Raw genomic sequence first — 18,300 nt, 5'->3', positions numbered from 1 at the left:
AATCCTGTGAGTTCCAATAATAAAGTCCAACAAACCTTTTTACCCAATTTTGGGTAAAACTTTTTTAAGTAAGACTTGATAAAAACGGGAAAACGAGCAACCAGCGAGCGAGCAAATAGCAAACTAATTCATTTGCCTTTTTTACTATTTTTTTTTAAATTTTAAATTGCAAGTGAGGCGAAGTCGCTATATTTCGGATAACGCGGAAGAGACGAAATGCGCGGCAAAATTTTTATACCAGTCGTGGGCAGCCCTTTGAACGGGCTAATCATTGGATAGATTTTCCCGGTTCTCGCTGAAAATGCATTGAGGCCAGCAGACGGTGACACAGGTAGCCTCTGAACAAAGTAAATTACCAGTGGAAACACTTTCAAGAGAGCACGGCGCGCGTTGTTGGGACACAGGCATTTCGCGGTGCGAGCAACTGACGGAAAGGTGCATGCAGTCATTTGGCGGCAGGTAAGCGCAGCGACGAGACCGCGAGTCGAACCCTACGTGAGTTGCATCGAGCGAGACAAGGACAGCACTGCGGTACGTAGGCCATCTTGCTTTCTGGTGCATGCACCGCGGTGAATGACAGTAGATCTGTGTTTTCAGTTGCGTCTCCCGCGGTCGGTGTTGTGATGTTTTTGCGATTTTCTGCGCGGATTTCGCAAGTCTGGAAGGTGTCCATCGTTCGCGGTGAAAACAATTAGAGCCTTTGCGGAATTTGTGTGAACTTAGTGTTTGTCCCTTGCGGCCGAGCTGTGCTTGTTGCTGGTTTGTGGTCGATAATCGGTGGCGGGCTTCCTGTGCATGTTTTGTGTGGATATTTCCCGCGGGAAAAGTAATTAAAGTTGGCGAAGGGGAAGGAGTAGCTCCGGTTGCTGCTGGTGGCCGCATGATAAATTGTTTGGCATGTGTGAGTGTCCAGGAAAAGTGTGGTGAGTAGACAGTCGGCTGGTTTCGCGTTGTCCACGCGCTTGCCACGGTCAGGCACATTACCGCGATCTCGCTCCATCGCGCGGTTTAAGCGGCTGCGAGACGGAGAACGCCGTCGTGTGGTGAGTTCGGAGTGAGCCTAGTGGTGCGAAAAGGTTCGCCGTAGACTTTCGACCATTTTGAAAATAAAACATGGCCGGAAGAGCTGGTTTTGATCACGCTAGGTAAATATTACGTCCCAGTTGTTTTATCGGAACACGTAGAGCATTCGAATTGTTATAAAGTAGTGCAACGAACGCGGATCGATGTCATCACGTGAAGTGAATTCCTGGGGAGCTGCTTTACAGGCTGTTTGTGCCGCGTGAAAATCTGCCTCGGGTGAATGTGTCTAGTTTCGGTGGTGCTCTCTGGTTGATGCGTCGCAGGCCCGGCATTCGCATGGGAATCATTTGGCTTACGCGCTGCGAGTTAATGAAAATGAATGAATTGCAATAAAATTCTATGGAGAGGAGATTTCCATAAATAGTCATTTGAGCTGATGCAAAATCGCCGAGAGTACGCGATTTTCGCTCGCCGTGACATTTTGACACATTCACCTCGACGGCGAAGTCATGGTGAAATTTTACGATGTCAGCGATGACACTTGTCACGTTGGATTTTTGGATTGCGGTGTGGATGTTAATTCGCCGTACGGGGAATTCCCTAACAGTTCCATTTCTTGGCCGTTATTCACGCGGTGACAGTATTCGATCTGCGTTCGCTTTATTTTTTAAAGAAAATTTTATTCACTTTGTTAATTAGATTTGAAACAGTTCGTGATATCTATAACGGAAGCAAGTAGATTTATTCCACTGCGAAGTGTCCACGTTTTCATTTTTAAATTGAAAGAATTGGCGGCCCAGAAATTGTGATTATATCTAAGCGCTCTTATCTGCCTAGCTTAACAATTTTTCGATCCTTTCACCGAATTTGGTACTTTTTTATTTATATTTATAAACCGGTAAGTGATCTATTTTGGTGGCTTGGAAGCTCTTTTCAATATGGTGTCAGCCTCGTACTGTTTGTGCCAGTAAATGCTGTTATCTGTGGTTAATGGGAATTCTACTTTGAAATGCAAAAAATCTCCTGGGATGAGTGCAAAAATATAAAAAATATTCCTGAATAATTTCCACTTGACAATGAACATGTCAGAACATTGACTTCGTTTCTGCATTTCGTCAGTCAAAACTACAAAATAGGTTATTGCTGTAATATGCACCGTTATCTGTGAAATCAGCAAAATTGTAGGATATTGAGCACTTTTCGCATTGATATATTTTGCTGGTTAAAACCTTATTTTGGACTAGTTCGTGTTTACTTTTCGACTGAAATTCAGACTTCTTATATTGTCAACACTATTAAGTTTGAATTCTTTGCACTTCCGGCAATATTTTTTTATTTGTGAACTCTGTATGGTTGGTGTCGAACACACCCAAATTCTCGAGCTACAAGCTTCCAGCGTTTGCATTGAATCAAAATGGTGTGTCAATGCTGCAGCTCTTGAGCTGATTCTCTAGTTACTCAGAAAAATACTCTGAGGGTCAAGCCTGACTTATGTTCCTGGTTTATTGCATTGTTTTTTGTTCTCTATCATTTCGGTAAAGCCTTTTTAAGGTATTGAGTAAACACGAAACCTTATTAAAATTGGTTTAACGTCTGTCTGTCTGCTACACCCGATTTATTTAGAAATGGACGAATCGATTGTTACGAAATTTAGTGGGAATGTGGTCTGTGTGTCCTTTTACATGCAGCGAATGGTGCCATTTTTTGTTGAATTTTAAGGGGGGCATACATGCGAAAGAAGGTGCAAATAACATAACATGGCCATTTGGGGTATCAAATGAAAGGGCTCAATTAGTAGTTTTCGAAACTGATCTTTTTTCTGAGATTGGCTGAATCATAGGAGATATAGCGCGCAAAATGTGTGCCTCAAAAAGTGAAGCAGGTCTCGTTCTCAGAACCTACCCAATCGAAAAATCTGAAAAAATCACAGTGATGCAACTATATGAAATCTAGGCTTCAAATACATCCCATTTCCATATCTGCACAAATAAACTTAATAATAGTATATTGCGATGTTTTGGAAATTTACCGGAAAGCCCTCCTTTAGTTCATCTCAAGAGTGCAAAATTTGACGTCCGCATAGACGATAATATAGGACATTTAAGGTGTGAAGGCTGCTTTTTGGCTTTTTTAAGAAATTTCATAGTAAGCCTGATCGCATAGTTCGTTATTGAAATACAGAGCAATTTATACACCCATTACGGCGTTTTTCTGCTGCCACGTTAGAGGGTGCTGCGATCATCTTAAAGAAAAAAAGTAAACGGCATTTTAACGTGCACATTTAACTACAGTCCGCAAACTAGGATTATTAAAAAATATTAATTTATTTTTATTAATATTTTATTTATTTATTAAAGATTTTTTGGGACTTGGTGTTTTTTCACGGCTTCTTCAATGAATAAAAAAAAACTACTGAATGAATTGCAATTATCCTAGTTTGCGGACCGTAGAAATATGTTCTGAGTAAGTCGTGAAAATTTCAAAGAATTTAGTTGGGTAGATTTTGGGCTATGCTGCCGATTTTCAACATGAAGTTTCGAGAAAAAGTCATTTAAAAAGTAGAATGCAATTTTTAGCCATAAAACCTTAACTGACCATTAATCTGCTATACCTAATCCATAAACCTTAGGTTATTTGAAGAAAAACATGTACAGCCTTGGCTTCAATTCTTTTCCTTTTAGCGAAGGACCGATAAATATGGGCTATTACGGCGATAGACATAAATCTGGCATGTGACTTATCACGTGTTTAACACTATAATTTCGGAACGACTCCAAATATCAAAAAATCACCACCCATATATTCTATACTATATCTAGATACAATTAATGCCAAAAAAAATCGTTTCCGCAGATCCGACACGCGTGATGATCGCCATAAGTAAAAAAACATAAATCATGTTTAACACTTTGAACAAGTCGTTGAAAACGGTCCACGGGGATGACTCACTACGACTCTTGTACCGCACGCAAAAGCGCGTTGTTGTGTGGGTTTGCAATACTAACGGCATTTTTGACATCAGCACATAAATTACCAATAGGGTTGATATCTGGTGATTGCGCTGGACACTTCAACACATCCACCCTATTTGTCCTGGAACCACTTCTCTGCTTTTTTGCTCGTGGAGTTTGTCAAAGTCGTTGTCTTCCTCAAAGACTCATTTTTTCAGCATTTTGTCAATCGCGTAAGGCAACATGATTTTTTACAGTATATAGACAAACATTTTGGCGAATTGTAGATTTTATCTACACCAAAGAATGGAAAGCCAACCCACTCCATAATGCTTGAACCGCCGTGCTTAACTGTTTTTGCAGTATATTTGGGGTCAAAGACGGAATGAGGTGCGCATCTTACGTAGCTACGGGACCCTTTATCATACAAAACAATCTTCAGACTACAAAATGTTTCTCCATTTCTTGGTCTTTCAACTTAATGGTTGGTGGCAAACTGTAAACGTGCCTTTTACTGAGCAGAGGAACTTTTCCCGGACTTCGAGTTTTCAAATTATTCTCTCTTAATTTCCGTCGAACAATTTGAACCGTAGCTGTTACATCATGTTCGTTTTTTAGCTGGGTTGTCGTCATGAAAGGGTTCCTCTTACTGCAACGTGCTAACCGCCTCACTAACAAATAGGGCATTTCTCGCTTTCTACCTTGAGTTCCAGGCTTACTTTCGCATTTGAGTGCATTTGCAATCATTTACGTTTAACACTGCAAAGGACGCAGGATTTTCTGGTACTTAATAATGTTTTTTATTATTTCCCTTTTCTCCGGGATGCAGTGGTTTCCATGTCCCACTATTGTGGACGAAATATAAATTTAAACCGCAGAAAACCCTTAACACTTCATTATTTTCTTCGCCCGGGAAATCGTTTCCTAAAAACCGTTTGATTGATTGCTTACACTTTTCAGCTGGGTACAAAGTAGACACTTAGTATACATTCCGTACAATTGGAATCAAAAATAAATGCTTAGTAATAAAAATATTACAATTAAAATTAACATCAAGCCAACACTGCTATTTTTTTCGCAACTGTATGTGTATGTTGGGGTTTGACAAAATATGACGGAATATTTTGTATTCTTAGCTATGGACGAATGGAAAATCGTAGCGCTCGGCTTCCGGTATCCCGACTTGTTTTCCATTGGTATAGTTTCTGTCTGATATTGTGGCTGTAGCAGCTGTCTGGTATTCTGGCTTACACTACCGCTACATCTGAGACCATCTACCATAGGTATTGTCCGTATGATTTCCGGGTTGGATCATCCTTACTCATATGGACTAAGTGTCCCGCCCACTGCAACCTATTGAGCTGCATTTCGGTTATCCACAACAAGGCGATCACCATTCGCTCATCAAGTCCGGCGATGTAGAGGCTACGAAATCGTCAAGCCTCATATAGGGCGTCCAAAATTCCTCATATTATTCTCTCGGATGCGGTTAAGAATCCAAGTCTGCGAAGAACACATAAGCTGAGATTTCAAAGTTGTATCTTTATTGTTCTCTTTTGACGTTGCCACTATGTACTTCATCTTGCATCAAGTCAGACTGTATATCTCGGGTTGTTCTTCTCATAATGTCAATATCATCAGCATAGTAGTTGAGTGGACCTGAAGAGGATGGTACTCTTCCCACAGCTGCATCACGGATCATTTTTTCCAAGGCCAAAAGGACACCCCTTGGTCTTAGACCGTTGTTGATGTTGAATGGTCTCGAGAGTGAACCTTCTGCTTTTACCTTGCTTCGAACATTGGTCAGGGCCAACCTGACCAGTCATTTCAATTTGGTCGGAATACCGAATTCTCTCATGGCCGTATACAGTTTAACCCATACGACTTTGAAGTCGATGAAAATATGGGGCAGCTGATGGCTACGCGGTTGGTCCCAGAAGTATCCAGTCTAACAAAGAAAACAAAAAAAATGTATTTATTTTTCAACCTAATCGCCTTTCAGCTCTATAAACTTTTCCCAGCGATGTCTAATCAAGTCCCATGCCCTTTTTATGATAAGAACTGATTTGTTCCTCGAATAGTCCTTAACTGCCGACATCACCTCATCATCTTTAGAAAATATTCGACCAATGAGCAGTTAAGGGACAAAATAATCCGAGGGGGCTAAATCTAAAATATTTTGTAGCTGTTCCTGGAAGTGAATTCTCTGACTGTTGAATCAACAGTCCAAGTGAGAGCCGTTCTGTTTCTGGAAAGTGCTGCATTGAGCTGTCGCTTAAAGAATTCCGCAAGTGTTTTCGCTTTCTCATCATTACAGATTCGCACCTTGTTCTGCGTCAGAACAAAGTTGCGGGAGTTGTGTTTCCCTGTTAGCCTGTTGATATGTTGTAACATATCAGCGCTAGGCTTGATGCCTGCAAGTTTGCGGGTCAATTCCTTACTACAGAATGTTGACACCGAATCACGGATTAACGTACTGGAACAGGTAAGCAGGAGGAGGAGAGCAATGCTTTATATTCTGTATTGATTTTATTCTCATGTTCGAATTTGCGCTTGAGATTGCACCTGCAAATCTCATGTGTAAGAGAATTGTACTGAAACTCATCGACTTTTATTAGCTTAGAGTTCCTGCGTGTAGCAGTATCAATGGCATCTGGCGCCAAGCAAATAGCCTCGTCGATTTCTTTGTCCGACCAATACGCTTAGTTGCGAGCCTTTGCAAGTTGAGTTTTGGTCCTAACTCAGCCTTGAATTTATCCCTGTTTGGTCTGCTGTGCTTCGTTAATTTTACGGGCTTTGGCCGTCTCTTTCCGGGCCAGCATTTCTTTTTATGTCGGGCAACCGCGGTAGCTAGCGGGATATCCGACTCTGCCGCAATTGCAGCATTGCGGCACCTCCGTTGTGGGGCGTGGACTGTTGCCACGCGGGTGTTTCTTCGTGCATTTGACGCACCGGTGGATGATCGTGCAATTTTGAGCTACGTGCCCAAAATTCTGGCAGTTAAAACATCGTATTTGTTCCAACGGCCTGATCTTCTCGATTGTAACCTGGTGAAGTAAATTCACCTTCATCGTTGAGCTCTTGAGAGAGCTCGAAGGTCACGATGAATAGTCCTGATTGAGATTTAATTGAGAGCGTAGGATTCTCCTTATGGAGAGCGTTATCTTGTTTGGTCAGGAAGTTGGCCACCGACCTGATCTTCAATTCCGGATGCTCTGCTTTGAACTCCGTAAGAATTTTCGCAGCATCGGTTTCTTGATGAAGTCCTCGAATGATGAGGGATTGAGGGGTGCTGGTTGTGGCGCTGAGGCCTTGCTTTTTGATAAGAGCGAAGATCTTGCCGTGATCCTCGATAGATTCGGCGAAGATGAGGGTCTTATCCGCCCTAGTATTTTTAAAAATTGCTTTGATCCCTTGTGATTTAGGGGATCTTAATAATTAGGGGGGGTTTAGCGAGTAGTCGGTGGTTAACGGTATTTTGGGCTTTTTGGGTTTTTGGGCGGGGTTTGGGGTGAGATTAACCTGCGGAATGCTTACAGAAATCTTCACACTTTTGACACTAACCTTAAATCTCGTAGGCTTTCGTCTTGACACGAAGTTATAATGGTCCTCGTTGTCCCATGTTGCCGCTTCTTTGTCGATGGCCTAGTACTGTCGCTGCCTCGGCGAAAGCAGACGCACATCCCACGATGTCGTTCATTTCGTTTGAGTGTTCGTTTGCTGTTGTAGCTACTGTTGCTTTTCTCTTTTCTGCTGCTTCTCCTCTCTTTCTGCTCGCAGTACTGCAATCTCCTCCTTCAGCATTGTGATGATTTCGAGCAGTTCTGCTCGTCGTCGTGGCTCGGGTCTGTCTCATGTTCCCTCGGTCTTTGCTCTCTTGGCGGATATCTTCCTGGTTCCACTATTTCTGTTGCTTCTACCTGCAATTTGTTGTTCTGGGGATCCGAGTTCCACCTCCGACTAACGTCGCTCGGTAAAATTAATCTCGATGAAGGTTTTTATTCGTTGCGGCTAACTGCCGACCGAAGTCGGCTCCAAAAGCTAAAGATTCGGGCGATGCTTGTTCTCTTGTTAGCTTCGAAATGCCACGTCTGTTCGTGACCGCTGTCCCGACTGAACTGTGAATATGAACTAAATTTGAATATGACAATCCTTTTATAACACCAACATTTAACTGCAAATTCCAAAACAGACAACATTAGGTGAGACTAAATTTTGTCTAGACGTAATCAAGTAGGAAGATTCATAAAAGTGTGTCCGGATAGCTGAGTGGTTAGAACACTGGGCTGTCGTACGGAAAGACGCGGTTCAAATCTCATTGGTGGCAGAGGGATTTGTATCGTGATCTGACGCTGGATACCTGTCGACTCAGCTGTGAATCAGTACCTGAGTCAAACCAAGGTAGGTTTAGGGCGAGCGCAGTGCTGACCACATTGCTTCCTATAGTGTACTGCAGTGTACCGTAACGGGCTTGAATGAAGTGCTCTAACACATTTCAACGCCCTGATCCAATTGGATTGTTGCGCGAACGTTTATATTATTAATCATAAAAGCGTTGAGTTACGAAGGCTTTTTTGTCGGGCACTGTACATTTAGCACTGACAGGAAAGCGCTTTGCTAATATTGAGACTATATAAGAGGCGTCGATCGAAATTCTGAAGGACATCTCTACAGAACGCGTCAAAAATTCGCTCGACATGTTCATTGATAATGCAAAACGTTGTATCGATGCGCAAGGAGACTATTTTGAATAAAAAGCAGATTTTTTAAAACAAAAAAGAAAATTGTGGTTTTTGAAAAAGTCTCGTTTAATTTGTAACAGACCTTGTAAAACCAGATCTATGCGGTAGGAAATTGATTAGTCGCAGTCGGGGTGCTTTCAAAAGCCTTGACGGAATTTATTTAACAGGTAAAATTATTTCGTAGGCCTGTCCAACTACCGCATCGATTCTGAGCTGGGCGTGGCGACTCTCAACCTAAATCTACAATCCTTCTCTTCCTCGGACGTAACGTTGTTGGTCTCAAGGTGGTCGTTTACCCCTCCATTAAAAACTGGCATTATGAGTTTATAGAGAGTAAGCAAGTAATTTATTAGTGTTTTATTCGGGTTATTTCCGGAGAGTAAGGAAATCAGTGCGCAAACTGTTTCCCTTTCAAGGCTGCCATCAGCAATAGTTTTTTTTGTTTCACTGGACCTCCTTAAAGCAATAATCGCTGTTGAATTATATATTTCACTTCCTGTGGTCGATGGTAATTCTTGGTCGAATTAACCGTGCGATTTTGCGAATTTGAATTCTCTTCAGCATATGTCTTTCCGTGGTATAGTATCCATAGCTCACTCAAAGTTCTTGTCAATTACGCCTGAATAGGCAACAGACAGTCGCTACGTGTGTGGGGTCCGGCCGGCATGTAAGTTCCGATTGTTCGGGCGGTCCTTCATCGTTGAAGGAAGTTTAGTGAAGCCAATACGTGGATGGGGTGAGGTGTCAGGCCGGTGGTCGACGGACAGGCTGTCTAGGTAGAGATTGCTCTATTCTCCATCTAAATTTCATGGCCAACGTCAGGAATGAATTGAGGTTGCCGTTCACCTTCCCAATACGTGTACAGGGGTTTCAATTCAAGAGGCGGCCGGCTGGACTATGAACTGTGCAGGTGTGTCTGTAAAGTAGATCATTTGTAACTGACAGGCCTACCGGACTATGGACTGTGCAGGTGTGCCTGTAGAGTGGATCAGATGTAATTGACAGGTCTGCTGTTCCTGATGGGGTTATTCTTGTGTTGAACTTAAACAGTTGGGAGAATCTCCGAGCCTTTTTGGTTATCAAATAGTGAATCTTTTCGAGCACATTAATTTCCTCTCGCAAATGTTGTACGTGCTCTCAGAACTGATCTTACCAGCTAACACTTGGGTTGTGGTCACAACGACGTTTTTATGGAGCGGATTCTAAAATGCCCTTTTGTCCTTCGTGTCGGAAGTAGCTTGACAATGGTTCGTGTGCGGAAATTCTTACCGCACTCAGACATTTTCGTTTCCGGTCGTCTTGTTTGTCACTGTGGTTCTTGTCGTTGAATTCGTATTTTTTCATAAGTAGAAACCTAGTGAGTGTAAAAGTCTTAATGATTTCCTCGTCAAGCAAAGCGAAATTCGTATCATGTTGTCCTCCTACAACTCGAAATTGTATTTTTTGGTTAAGTTTGTCATATTGCAATGAGCGTAGTTTTAGTAAATATATTTGTTAATATTGTGTTCAATATTATTTCAAATATTTAAATTTCTCATAAAATTATTTAATATTTTCAGAGGTTTTGGTGGCGATCGCCCCCGAAAACAGATGCCTACAGAACCACCATATACCGCTTATGTTGGGAATCTGCCGCAAGGTCTTGTCCAAGGCGACATTGGAAAAATTTTCCGGGATTTGGATATAAAAAATGTTCGTTTGGTGAAAGACAAAGATACAGATCAATTTAAAGGTTTTGGCTATGTTGAATTCAATACACTAGAGGATCTGGAAAAGGCTATTGAGTTGGATGGACGAATAAAATTAGACGATACTGATGTTCCGCTACGTATTGACGTAGCAGATCAAAGAAAGAATGATCGGTAAGTTATTTTTTCATATTTTAATCAGATTTGGAGAGTGGTCAGATGAAGAATGTTTGTTGCTTGTGTGTGTTTTTGGGTCCATATTCGCATATTTTCCTTAGATTAGTGATTTTGCAGAGATTTTGAACTTTGAAATGATATTTAATCGTATAATTGATATTAATACCACCTTTTAAGCCCATTTGGAAGAACAAAGCAATATTTAAGAAAAAAATGTTTATGTAAAATTACCGGGTTCTTTTTAACGTGATCCTGCACTGAATCTTCCATTCCATTGCGTATTTGGGGTAAACATTTTTATAAAAACTGAATTTTATTCAAAATAAAGTGTCACTCATCATCGGTTTTAAGAAAATAAGCTTTTTTCATTGTTCTAGCGAAGACGGGTCCTGTACGCTTCATTAAGGAACCTGGTGGGGGGGGGGGGGGGGGTTATGATCCATAAGGTATTTGCGCTGTTTCTCACTGCACTGGGATTTCGCTGAGGAGAGATGTTAACAAGTCGCCCACGCGCAACAATCCCGACCACCGCACTCAGCCCATATTATAATTCGTTCCGTCTCACTTCGATTTAATCACCCATAGTCGTGATAGGACATTTCAATATTGGCTCGAAAACTCTCGTTTCTTCAGAGAGAAACAACGGTTTAACGTAAGGCCAAAAGCTAGCGGAGGAAGGCGTTCAAACGTCTACGAATATACTCAGCTACTTTTGTAAAATTATCAAGATTTATTATTGAGGCTTATAAAGTTGGCAAAACTTCTGTGGTATGAGTTGCGCTGTAAGCTTAAATACAAGCTCTACATATTCATTTTACCTACGTAGTTTATATCTTCCCTACTTGAAATAATCGAAGTGATTTTATTGCGACGGTTTCACTAAGTGTGTGGAGTCCATAAAAAAAATTGTATCTCAATGCTTGGCTGTCAATACGGTTCGCTGCGTGTATATCATTTGTGTGGCGCTCCTACTGTTCCGTTTTAAGGTCCAACCTACCCTCCAAATTTCGGCATCATAGCTTACCAGTTGTGCAGCTCTTGAATATATGTATACGGTTTTCTAGAACTTAAAAATAGAATTGAATTTATAATGAGTTTGTAGTAAGACTAAACAAGTCGGGGAACCGGAAACTGGACGATTCAGTTATGAAAGGTTTTGTGTATTTCTTAGTATGTAGCACGTAATATATGCATATATTATGTGAGAGTATCCACTTTCGGGTGATATTGACAAGAGCATAGTCTTGAATTTGCAAAGAAGCGACAACTTTGATCTATTATAACTTCCACCAAACTTGGTAGGATCATGGTTTGTTATAGCCTACATTAGTGCAAGAGGATGCTAGGATGAACACAAGGGCGGTGTTGGTGCCAATCACTAAAAATTACAGTAATATAATATTATTAGCCTTATTTGAAGGGATATCGGTATGGAGGATATTTCGGAGCCTAGGCAGTGTGTAGTGGCGGCCCCTTGATTTTTTTTTTCAGATTTTTCGTTTGGTTGATGATTACTTTCGACCCCCAGCATTCCCCACCTTTCCAAGAAATGTCAAAGCTAGGACTGGCTTCGGAAAGTACTAATCGAGACCATGATCGTTTGATACCCTACATGACTACATTTGGTGAAAAAAATTCTACCCTTTTGCATGTATGGGGACCGCCTTTAATTTGAGGTAAAAGCATGTAACTCACTGTATGCATAAGCCTTCAAAGTTCCCACATTGTTGGTAGGGCATCAAATGAAAGGATAGCACTTTTCGAAGTAGATATTGGTTTTCACATTGATTGCAAAGCGGAGGAGTATGGGGGTCCCAAAGGGATCAATTGTTTCAAGGACCCGTTCTCAGCAACTGCCCAACCTATTAACTTGGAAAAAATCACGGAGGTCTATGCACATGGTATCTAGGTTAATCGATGAAAACAAGTATTAATTTGAAAGTGCTAAGTTTGGTCAGTGTTGAATGCTTCCAACGTGCCACGAACCGGCATAGTCATGAGGGAAATGACCTTGTGTTGCCTCTCTGGGCCTTCTGGTCGTATTCAGTTGTTGTTAGCGGCTAGTATTAACCGTTACGCCCAGTTTTAACAAGTCATAATAGACTACGCTCTTCTGGTCACACCAAACTCAGAACATTGTGTTTCTGTCAAGTTGGCTCGTCCTTAGGCTCGATGTGGATGGTGCGCTTAGGTCTACATATATATTTTTGACTTCAAAGGAGTAGTTACAACCTCATTCATCGATATAATACCCACGGAACACCAAAGCTGAGGTCATCCGCAGGCGGCTATCAATACATATCTTTGGGACACAGCGCCCACAAAGTCTTTTCGGACGTTTCTTTCCTCTTCTAATTAACTTCGTGAGCTTGGAAGAACGCTCTACGTAAGTTTGCCCGCTTGATCCTCTTCATCATGCACATTATTCATAAAATTTGGACATCGTTTACGTAAGACATCTTAAGACATCATTTGTTAGCAGATAATTTTCATTAGCGCTGCGCTGTTATATTGATATTCTGTGTTCGACTCCCTTGTAATCCACTTTATAATATTTCGGGCATCCGTTGGACCGGCCTGGGCTATTTTGTGAACGCATGCGCTTAGAAGATTGCTTTTACGCGCTGGAGGAATTTCACCTCAAAAAGGCATACGAAGTGTTTATGACGGTCACTTTTTTGATATTTTCCTACTGGCCCTTTTTGATTGGTTGCGCGCAGCGATGAGACAGTTTTGCTACCTGTACTTGGCAGTTTTCCTGACCATAAACCACAGCACACCCAGCCCTGCCGCAATGATTTGTGCGATTTATAGGGAATTTGCTCTGTCCTGCTCACGAGTTTCAACGTAGTTGAACGCTTTTAAAAGGGGTCGGGAGGAGGCTTCTTCACGAGCAACGCTTTGGGCGGCAAAGTCGGAAACAATGTGGCTGGTGTTGGACAATTGTTGAATTCTGACCATTGATTGAGTATCAAGATGGTTGCCAATGAATTGAACTTGTCGTTTACTGTTATGTTTCGCGTTGCTACTGAAGATTTTGCGATGAGGAAAGTGTACCAAGTAAACCTGATTTTTTGGACAACGTCATCATTGATGTTGGAACCTGGGATTTTCAATGTGATCCAGAAACGAAACGACAAAGCTTTGAGTGGCACATCGACCCCCAAGCCGAAAAGGCAAGAATTGACAGATCAAAAGTGAAAATAATTCTCATTGTCTTTTTCGACGGTAAAGGAGTGGTCCATAAGGAGTTTGTTCCTCAAAGACAGTTAACGCTGCCTACTACGTGGATGTGCTGGAAAGATTCCGAAAAGTGTTATCAGGACAAGAAAAGACATTTCCGCAGCCTGCGAACTTCATCACGGTAACGCGCCTTGCCACAACGCGTATCACTCATGGTATGGTCGCTGGAGAAACTGTGCAGAAACCCTTTGGAGAATTTTAATTGATCGTGCAAATATATAAATTACTGACAAAAAAAAAATTGCATTATTTTTAGAACGCACCCTGTATATGTGGATGCGGGCTATTGATCGGAAGTTCTTTATGTCGTTCATGACTGTCCTTTTCGCGGATAGAACGACCAATTCGTTGGCGGCTTGAACTGCAACCAGACCTGATTTAGGGATGCTGCAAGGGCTCCTTTCATCCGAGGCTTGAGCCAGTGGATGTCCTGTTAGCTGATGTTGCGCGTGCCAAATGTTGATTGAGAATTTCGTTTTCGTAGGACAATATTAAATGTCAAAGAAATTGGAAGAAATTTTCAGTGTTGTTCAATTGTCTGACTTTTAAGTACTAGATAAGAAGCTTTTGGTTGTTTTGGTTATCCCAACCTCCATTCTTGGTGCCATCCTAAGAAGAGGGCATCTTTGGCACTACAGTCTTGCAATAAGGAATTCCAGATGACTGTCTATAGTTTCCTTCTTATTTAGTTGTAAAATAATTGGCGATGTTGGATCTTTTCCTGAAAGCTTTTTTATGGATTTGATTTTGGATGATTTGGGCAGATTTTGTTGTTTGGTTAAGAAGAGATTTCAATATCAATGCAAGAAGACTATACAGGAGATTCAATTTCTAGCGCAATGTTTTAATTTTTATGGTGATGGAAAATCGTCGCACATCTTCGACCGCGATGGGAGTTGCGCGACAAAAATTCCGTGGATCAAGGCTGGTGTTAGTGTCGTGTATGTGATGCAGTGCATTAGCGTACCCCCATGTGGTTACGAGCGCATGGCAGTATTTGTCATAACAGTAGACATTGCGTAGCTGTTTATGGTTTCCCACATCCCAGTGGGCACCAAAGGCAGGCCTTTAACGATTCATTTTGGATTAATGGTAATGGATTTTAGTGGAATTACTGCGCGAATGATGCTTCAAAATTCTTCTATAGGAAGCTTGGTGGAAGCAAATAAATATCGATTAATATTCCTGGATAATTTCTTTATTTACTTAACTCGCAGCGAAAAAGGGAACAAGTGGTTCCTGAAATATGTTATCTAAATTCAAAAATATTTTTGCCAAAGGAGGCAACGATAAGAGCTCTGTTCTTCCAGTACAAAGAAATTAGCTACTTTGGGTTTGTAGCGATCGTCCGCCACTATCGCGGCATTATGTGTCCATCGGTCGCCATCTAAGAGTTTTTTTTCTCGAAAAGTGCGTATGTGTGTGTATTGTAAGGTTCTCAAGCGATGGGTGAATGTCGATTTCGGTTGAATACACTTCTCCTTGGTAACATTGAATAAAACATAATTTTTCTTATAGGGGCGGCGGTTTTGCTAAACGAGGACCACCACGTCAAGGTGGTGGAGGCGGGCAATTTGGACGCGGTGGTGGCGGTCGTCAAGGTGGTGACCGTGGAGACCGCGATCGTGATCGAGGTTTTAATGACAATTTTGGTCATGATAGAAATCGTGGATCTGGTAATAGAGGTTTTAACGGTGAGCCGTTTTCGTTGCAGAAACGGTTCCGATTGTATTGAAATCTAATATTATATTTCTATATTATTTATATTGCTTAGATCGCGGACCAAACCGGGGCCGTTATGGGAACTTTAATAACGAAGAACGAAATTTCGACCGTGGAACAAGGGAAGGAAGTTATAGCGGTAGCCGGAATGGTGGCGATAGATACAGTAACTTCAGCCGATCACGTGGCGGGGAGCGAGATCGCCCTCTTTCGGGCAACGAGGCACCACCAAATCCGCCAATGGGTGGCGGTCAACTAAGTGAGTATGCGTTAAGTGCGCATTGAATTTCAAGGCTTGGTTTCAAGCACATCATCAATATCATTATCTAATCTATCCCGTTTGTCTTAGATGACGATGATCGACCTAGATTGAAACTGGCACCGCGCACTGTGAAAGAGCCGATAAATGCGTTAGCAGACACAAAACAAGCAGCTTTGATATTTGGAAGCGCTAAGCCACGCGAGGAGAAGAAAGGAGAAGCAGAAGATCAATCTTAAGGATGCAGATGATACGAGCAAGCAACATAAAATAAAGCAAAAAAAGAGAAAACTAAGAAAATCCTTAAAAAGTAATCCTTCTGTATTTAAATAATAATATATACAAATAACAAGAAATGGAGAACACAAATACATATATATTACAAGATAACGAGACAGGGCCCTCTGGTTATACGAGAAATGGTATGTAAGAAGTCTTATGATAACTTAGCTAATTGAACGACGAAAAAAGTGGTCACACTAGACGTGTGACACTCGAAGCTTTTTTATGTAGAAAAGTGGATAAAAAGGAACGACACACTTGGATATAACGTACACTATTTGTTATGTTGGGGTTTTACATATACTTTTGGGCTTGCAGCAGTTGGATTTTCGCCGCCACATCAACCGTACACCCCAACCGCATTCTCACCCGCGTTTGTTGTAAGGCTTCTTGTGTATTAGGGAAAGCAACTTGCTCATGCTTATCTGGCTTTTATTTAGTGTTGACAGTCGTTTTTTTTACTTAAATTTTGTGACATTAATGCCAGCCTTCTCTGCGTTGTTGCGACAGTTGTATGAAATCTGTAGCGTTACACACATTTTGATAGGCAAACCGTTAAAGAAATTGATATGAATGCTTTTAAATATAACTTGAAAGGAAATGCAAGGGTGTTGAATATTTTTACACCAATTTCACTCGATGTACAGGAGAGCGAGAATAAAAGGATATTTCACTTGTTTTGTTTCTAGTTTTCTTGTTTTTATCGATTCCGTTTGTTTCCCGCAGAAGAGAAAAGTAATATATATTGTTTTGTTCTCTCTTTCAAGTAAATTAATACTACAGGTATATCTGCGTATGTCTGTATATTGTATAAAGTAAAAGTAATTAATTATTAAGAATTAAAATGAAAATCTATAAAAAATTAGAAAGATTTTTATTGTCTATTTATTTTTTTTACTCGATTGAAAGCGATCGCTTTCTTTTGGTATTTAACGTTAATCGCAAACAATAAATTGTAGAAAATATTTAAGATGAAAAAAAAGAGAATGATGAATATTAATCGAATAGATAATTACAAAAGTAGTGATGTAATGTGAATTTCTAAAACAAGGAATGAAATTCTTTTTTAAGAACTGGATTTTGTTTTTCGCCTCTTTTTCTTGTACAAGTAGTTTGCATTGGGAAGAGTTTAAGGTGGTTCGTTGGTCATTTTTGGCCGTTTGCGGAGTTTCAAGCTAATCATCTTTGAATTGGTACTGCTTATACCCTCCTACTTTTGGATTTTGCTTGTTTTTACAACAAAAGAAAAATAGGAAAAAGAAAAGCGCTTAGATTTTATCTTGGCTGAGAATTCTATTGAAATGTCAACAATGCCAGGTTTGTTTGGAGCTATTTGAATGGCTATTTCGCTTTACGACGTAGTCATCTTCGACAATTGGATTCTGTACTACTTTTCACTATCTGTTTGCTGTAAGCGATCAAGTTGATTTAAAAATTAATACTAAAGTATTAATTGAACGAAGTTGTGGGTCTCGACGAAGTAATGAGCGGACAAGGAAGTGGCGAAACATTAGGCGCAACGTTTCTCAGTTATAAAGTGAACTATTCAGTGTTTTAATTTTTGATGACAAGTCATGGTGTTGAGATAAACGTTTCCTGACTTTTTCTGTTTTCAGCACAGTGTTATCGTTTTCAGATCATAATTCTAAGAGGTGATGCTGATTCTTGCAGTTTATACAATAAAAGTCTGGTATTGAGTTGCCAAAGGGATGGTACGTTATGCCTTAATAAGAATCAAGTTAGGAATCAAAGTCATGACTTGGTAGCACTGATGAAGGGAACAAGTGGTTTCCGAAATACCGGTATTTGCAAGACCAATAAATAACACTAGCGGATAGGAAAAAACAAGCCTTAATTATTTCAAATAATGTACTCGCTAGAAATACCGTGAAATTACGCTTAGAATGTTTCGTACATTATTCATTCCTTAGGGATATTGAAAGCCCCTAGACATACAATCAAGGAGTCATTTCAGTTTTGACCATAGTTGGGATAACGGAATAGAAAGGAAAAAAAGGATGGAAAAGGGCTCGGTCATAAAGCGGCGGAGGCGACCAAGAACATTAACAGCGCATTTGGAGCTGATACGGTTACTGAACGAACCACACGGCGGTGGTTCGAAAAATTCCGGTCAAGCGACGTAAACCTTCAAAGTGAGCCATTGCAAAGAAACTGGGTGTACATTATTCGACAGTTTGCCGGCACTTGCAACA

At 40.9% G+C, this 18,300-nt stretch overlaps 1 protein-coding gene across 4 annotated transcripts; it reads left to right on the top strand.

Annotated features, from left to right (window-relative positions):
- LOC119653532 (eukaryotic translation initiation factor 4H) lies at positions 1-16,960 on the top strand. 4 transcript variants are annotated; one of them, XM_038058208.1, is made up of 6 exons: positions 545-1,145; positions 1,723-1,921; positions 10,276-10,578; positions 15,343-15,518; positions 15,599-15,805; positions 15,896-16,960. In XM_038058208.1, exons 3-6 carry the CDS (start codon positions 10,307-10,309, stop codon positions 16,042-16,044), a joined length of 804 nt encoding a protein of 267 aa, XP_037914136.1. In that variant the 5' UTR covers positions 545-1,145; positions 1,723-1,921; positions 10,276-10,306; the 3' UTR covers positions 16,045-16,960. The 4 variants fall into 4 exon arrangements, with proteins under 4 accessions (XP_037914137.1, XP_037914136.1, XP_037914134.1 ...); XM_038058209.1 differs by lacking the exons at positions 545-1,145; positions 1,723-1,921 and adding an exon at positions 1-531; XM_038058206.1 differs by lacking the exon at positions 1,723-1,921 and having other exon boundaries at positions 546-1,145.
- The last annotated feature ends 1,340 nt before the right edge of the window (positions 16,961-18,300 follow it).

This window comes from Hermetia illucens, chromosome 4 (genome assembly GCF_905115235.1).
Source record: "Hermetia illucens chromosome 4, iHerIll2.2.curated.20191125, whole genome shotgun sequence".
NCBI lineage: Eukaryota > Metazoa > Arthropoda > Insecta > Diptera > Stratiomyidae > Hermetia > Hermetia illucens.
Note: the sequence above shows the minus strand (reverse complement) of the source record. Positions and strands in the feature narration are given on the sequence as shown.

Coding starts and splice junctions, on each gene's coding strand:
- LOC119653532 (XM_038058206.1), top strand. CDS start 1,114: ATGGCCGGAAGAGCTGGTTTTGATCACGCTAG. Junction 10,579..15,342: donor GATCAAAGAAAGAATGATCG/GTAAGTTATTTT, acceptor TTTTTCTTATAG/GGGCGGCGGTTTTGCTAAAC. Junction 15,806..15,895: donor AATGGGTGGCGGTCAACTAA/GTGAGTATGCGT, acceptor CGTTTGTCTTAG/ATGACGATGATCGACCTAGA.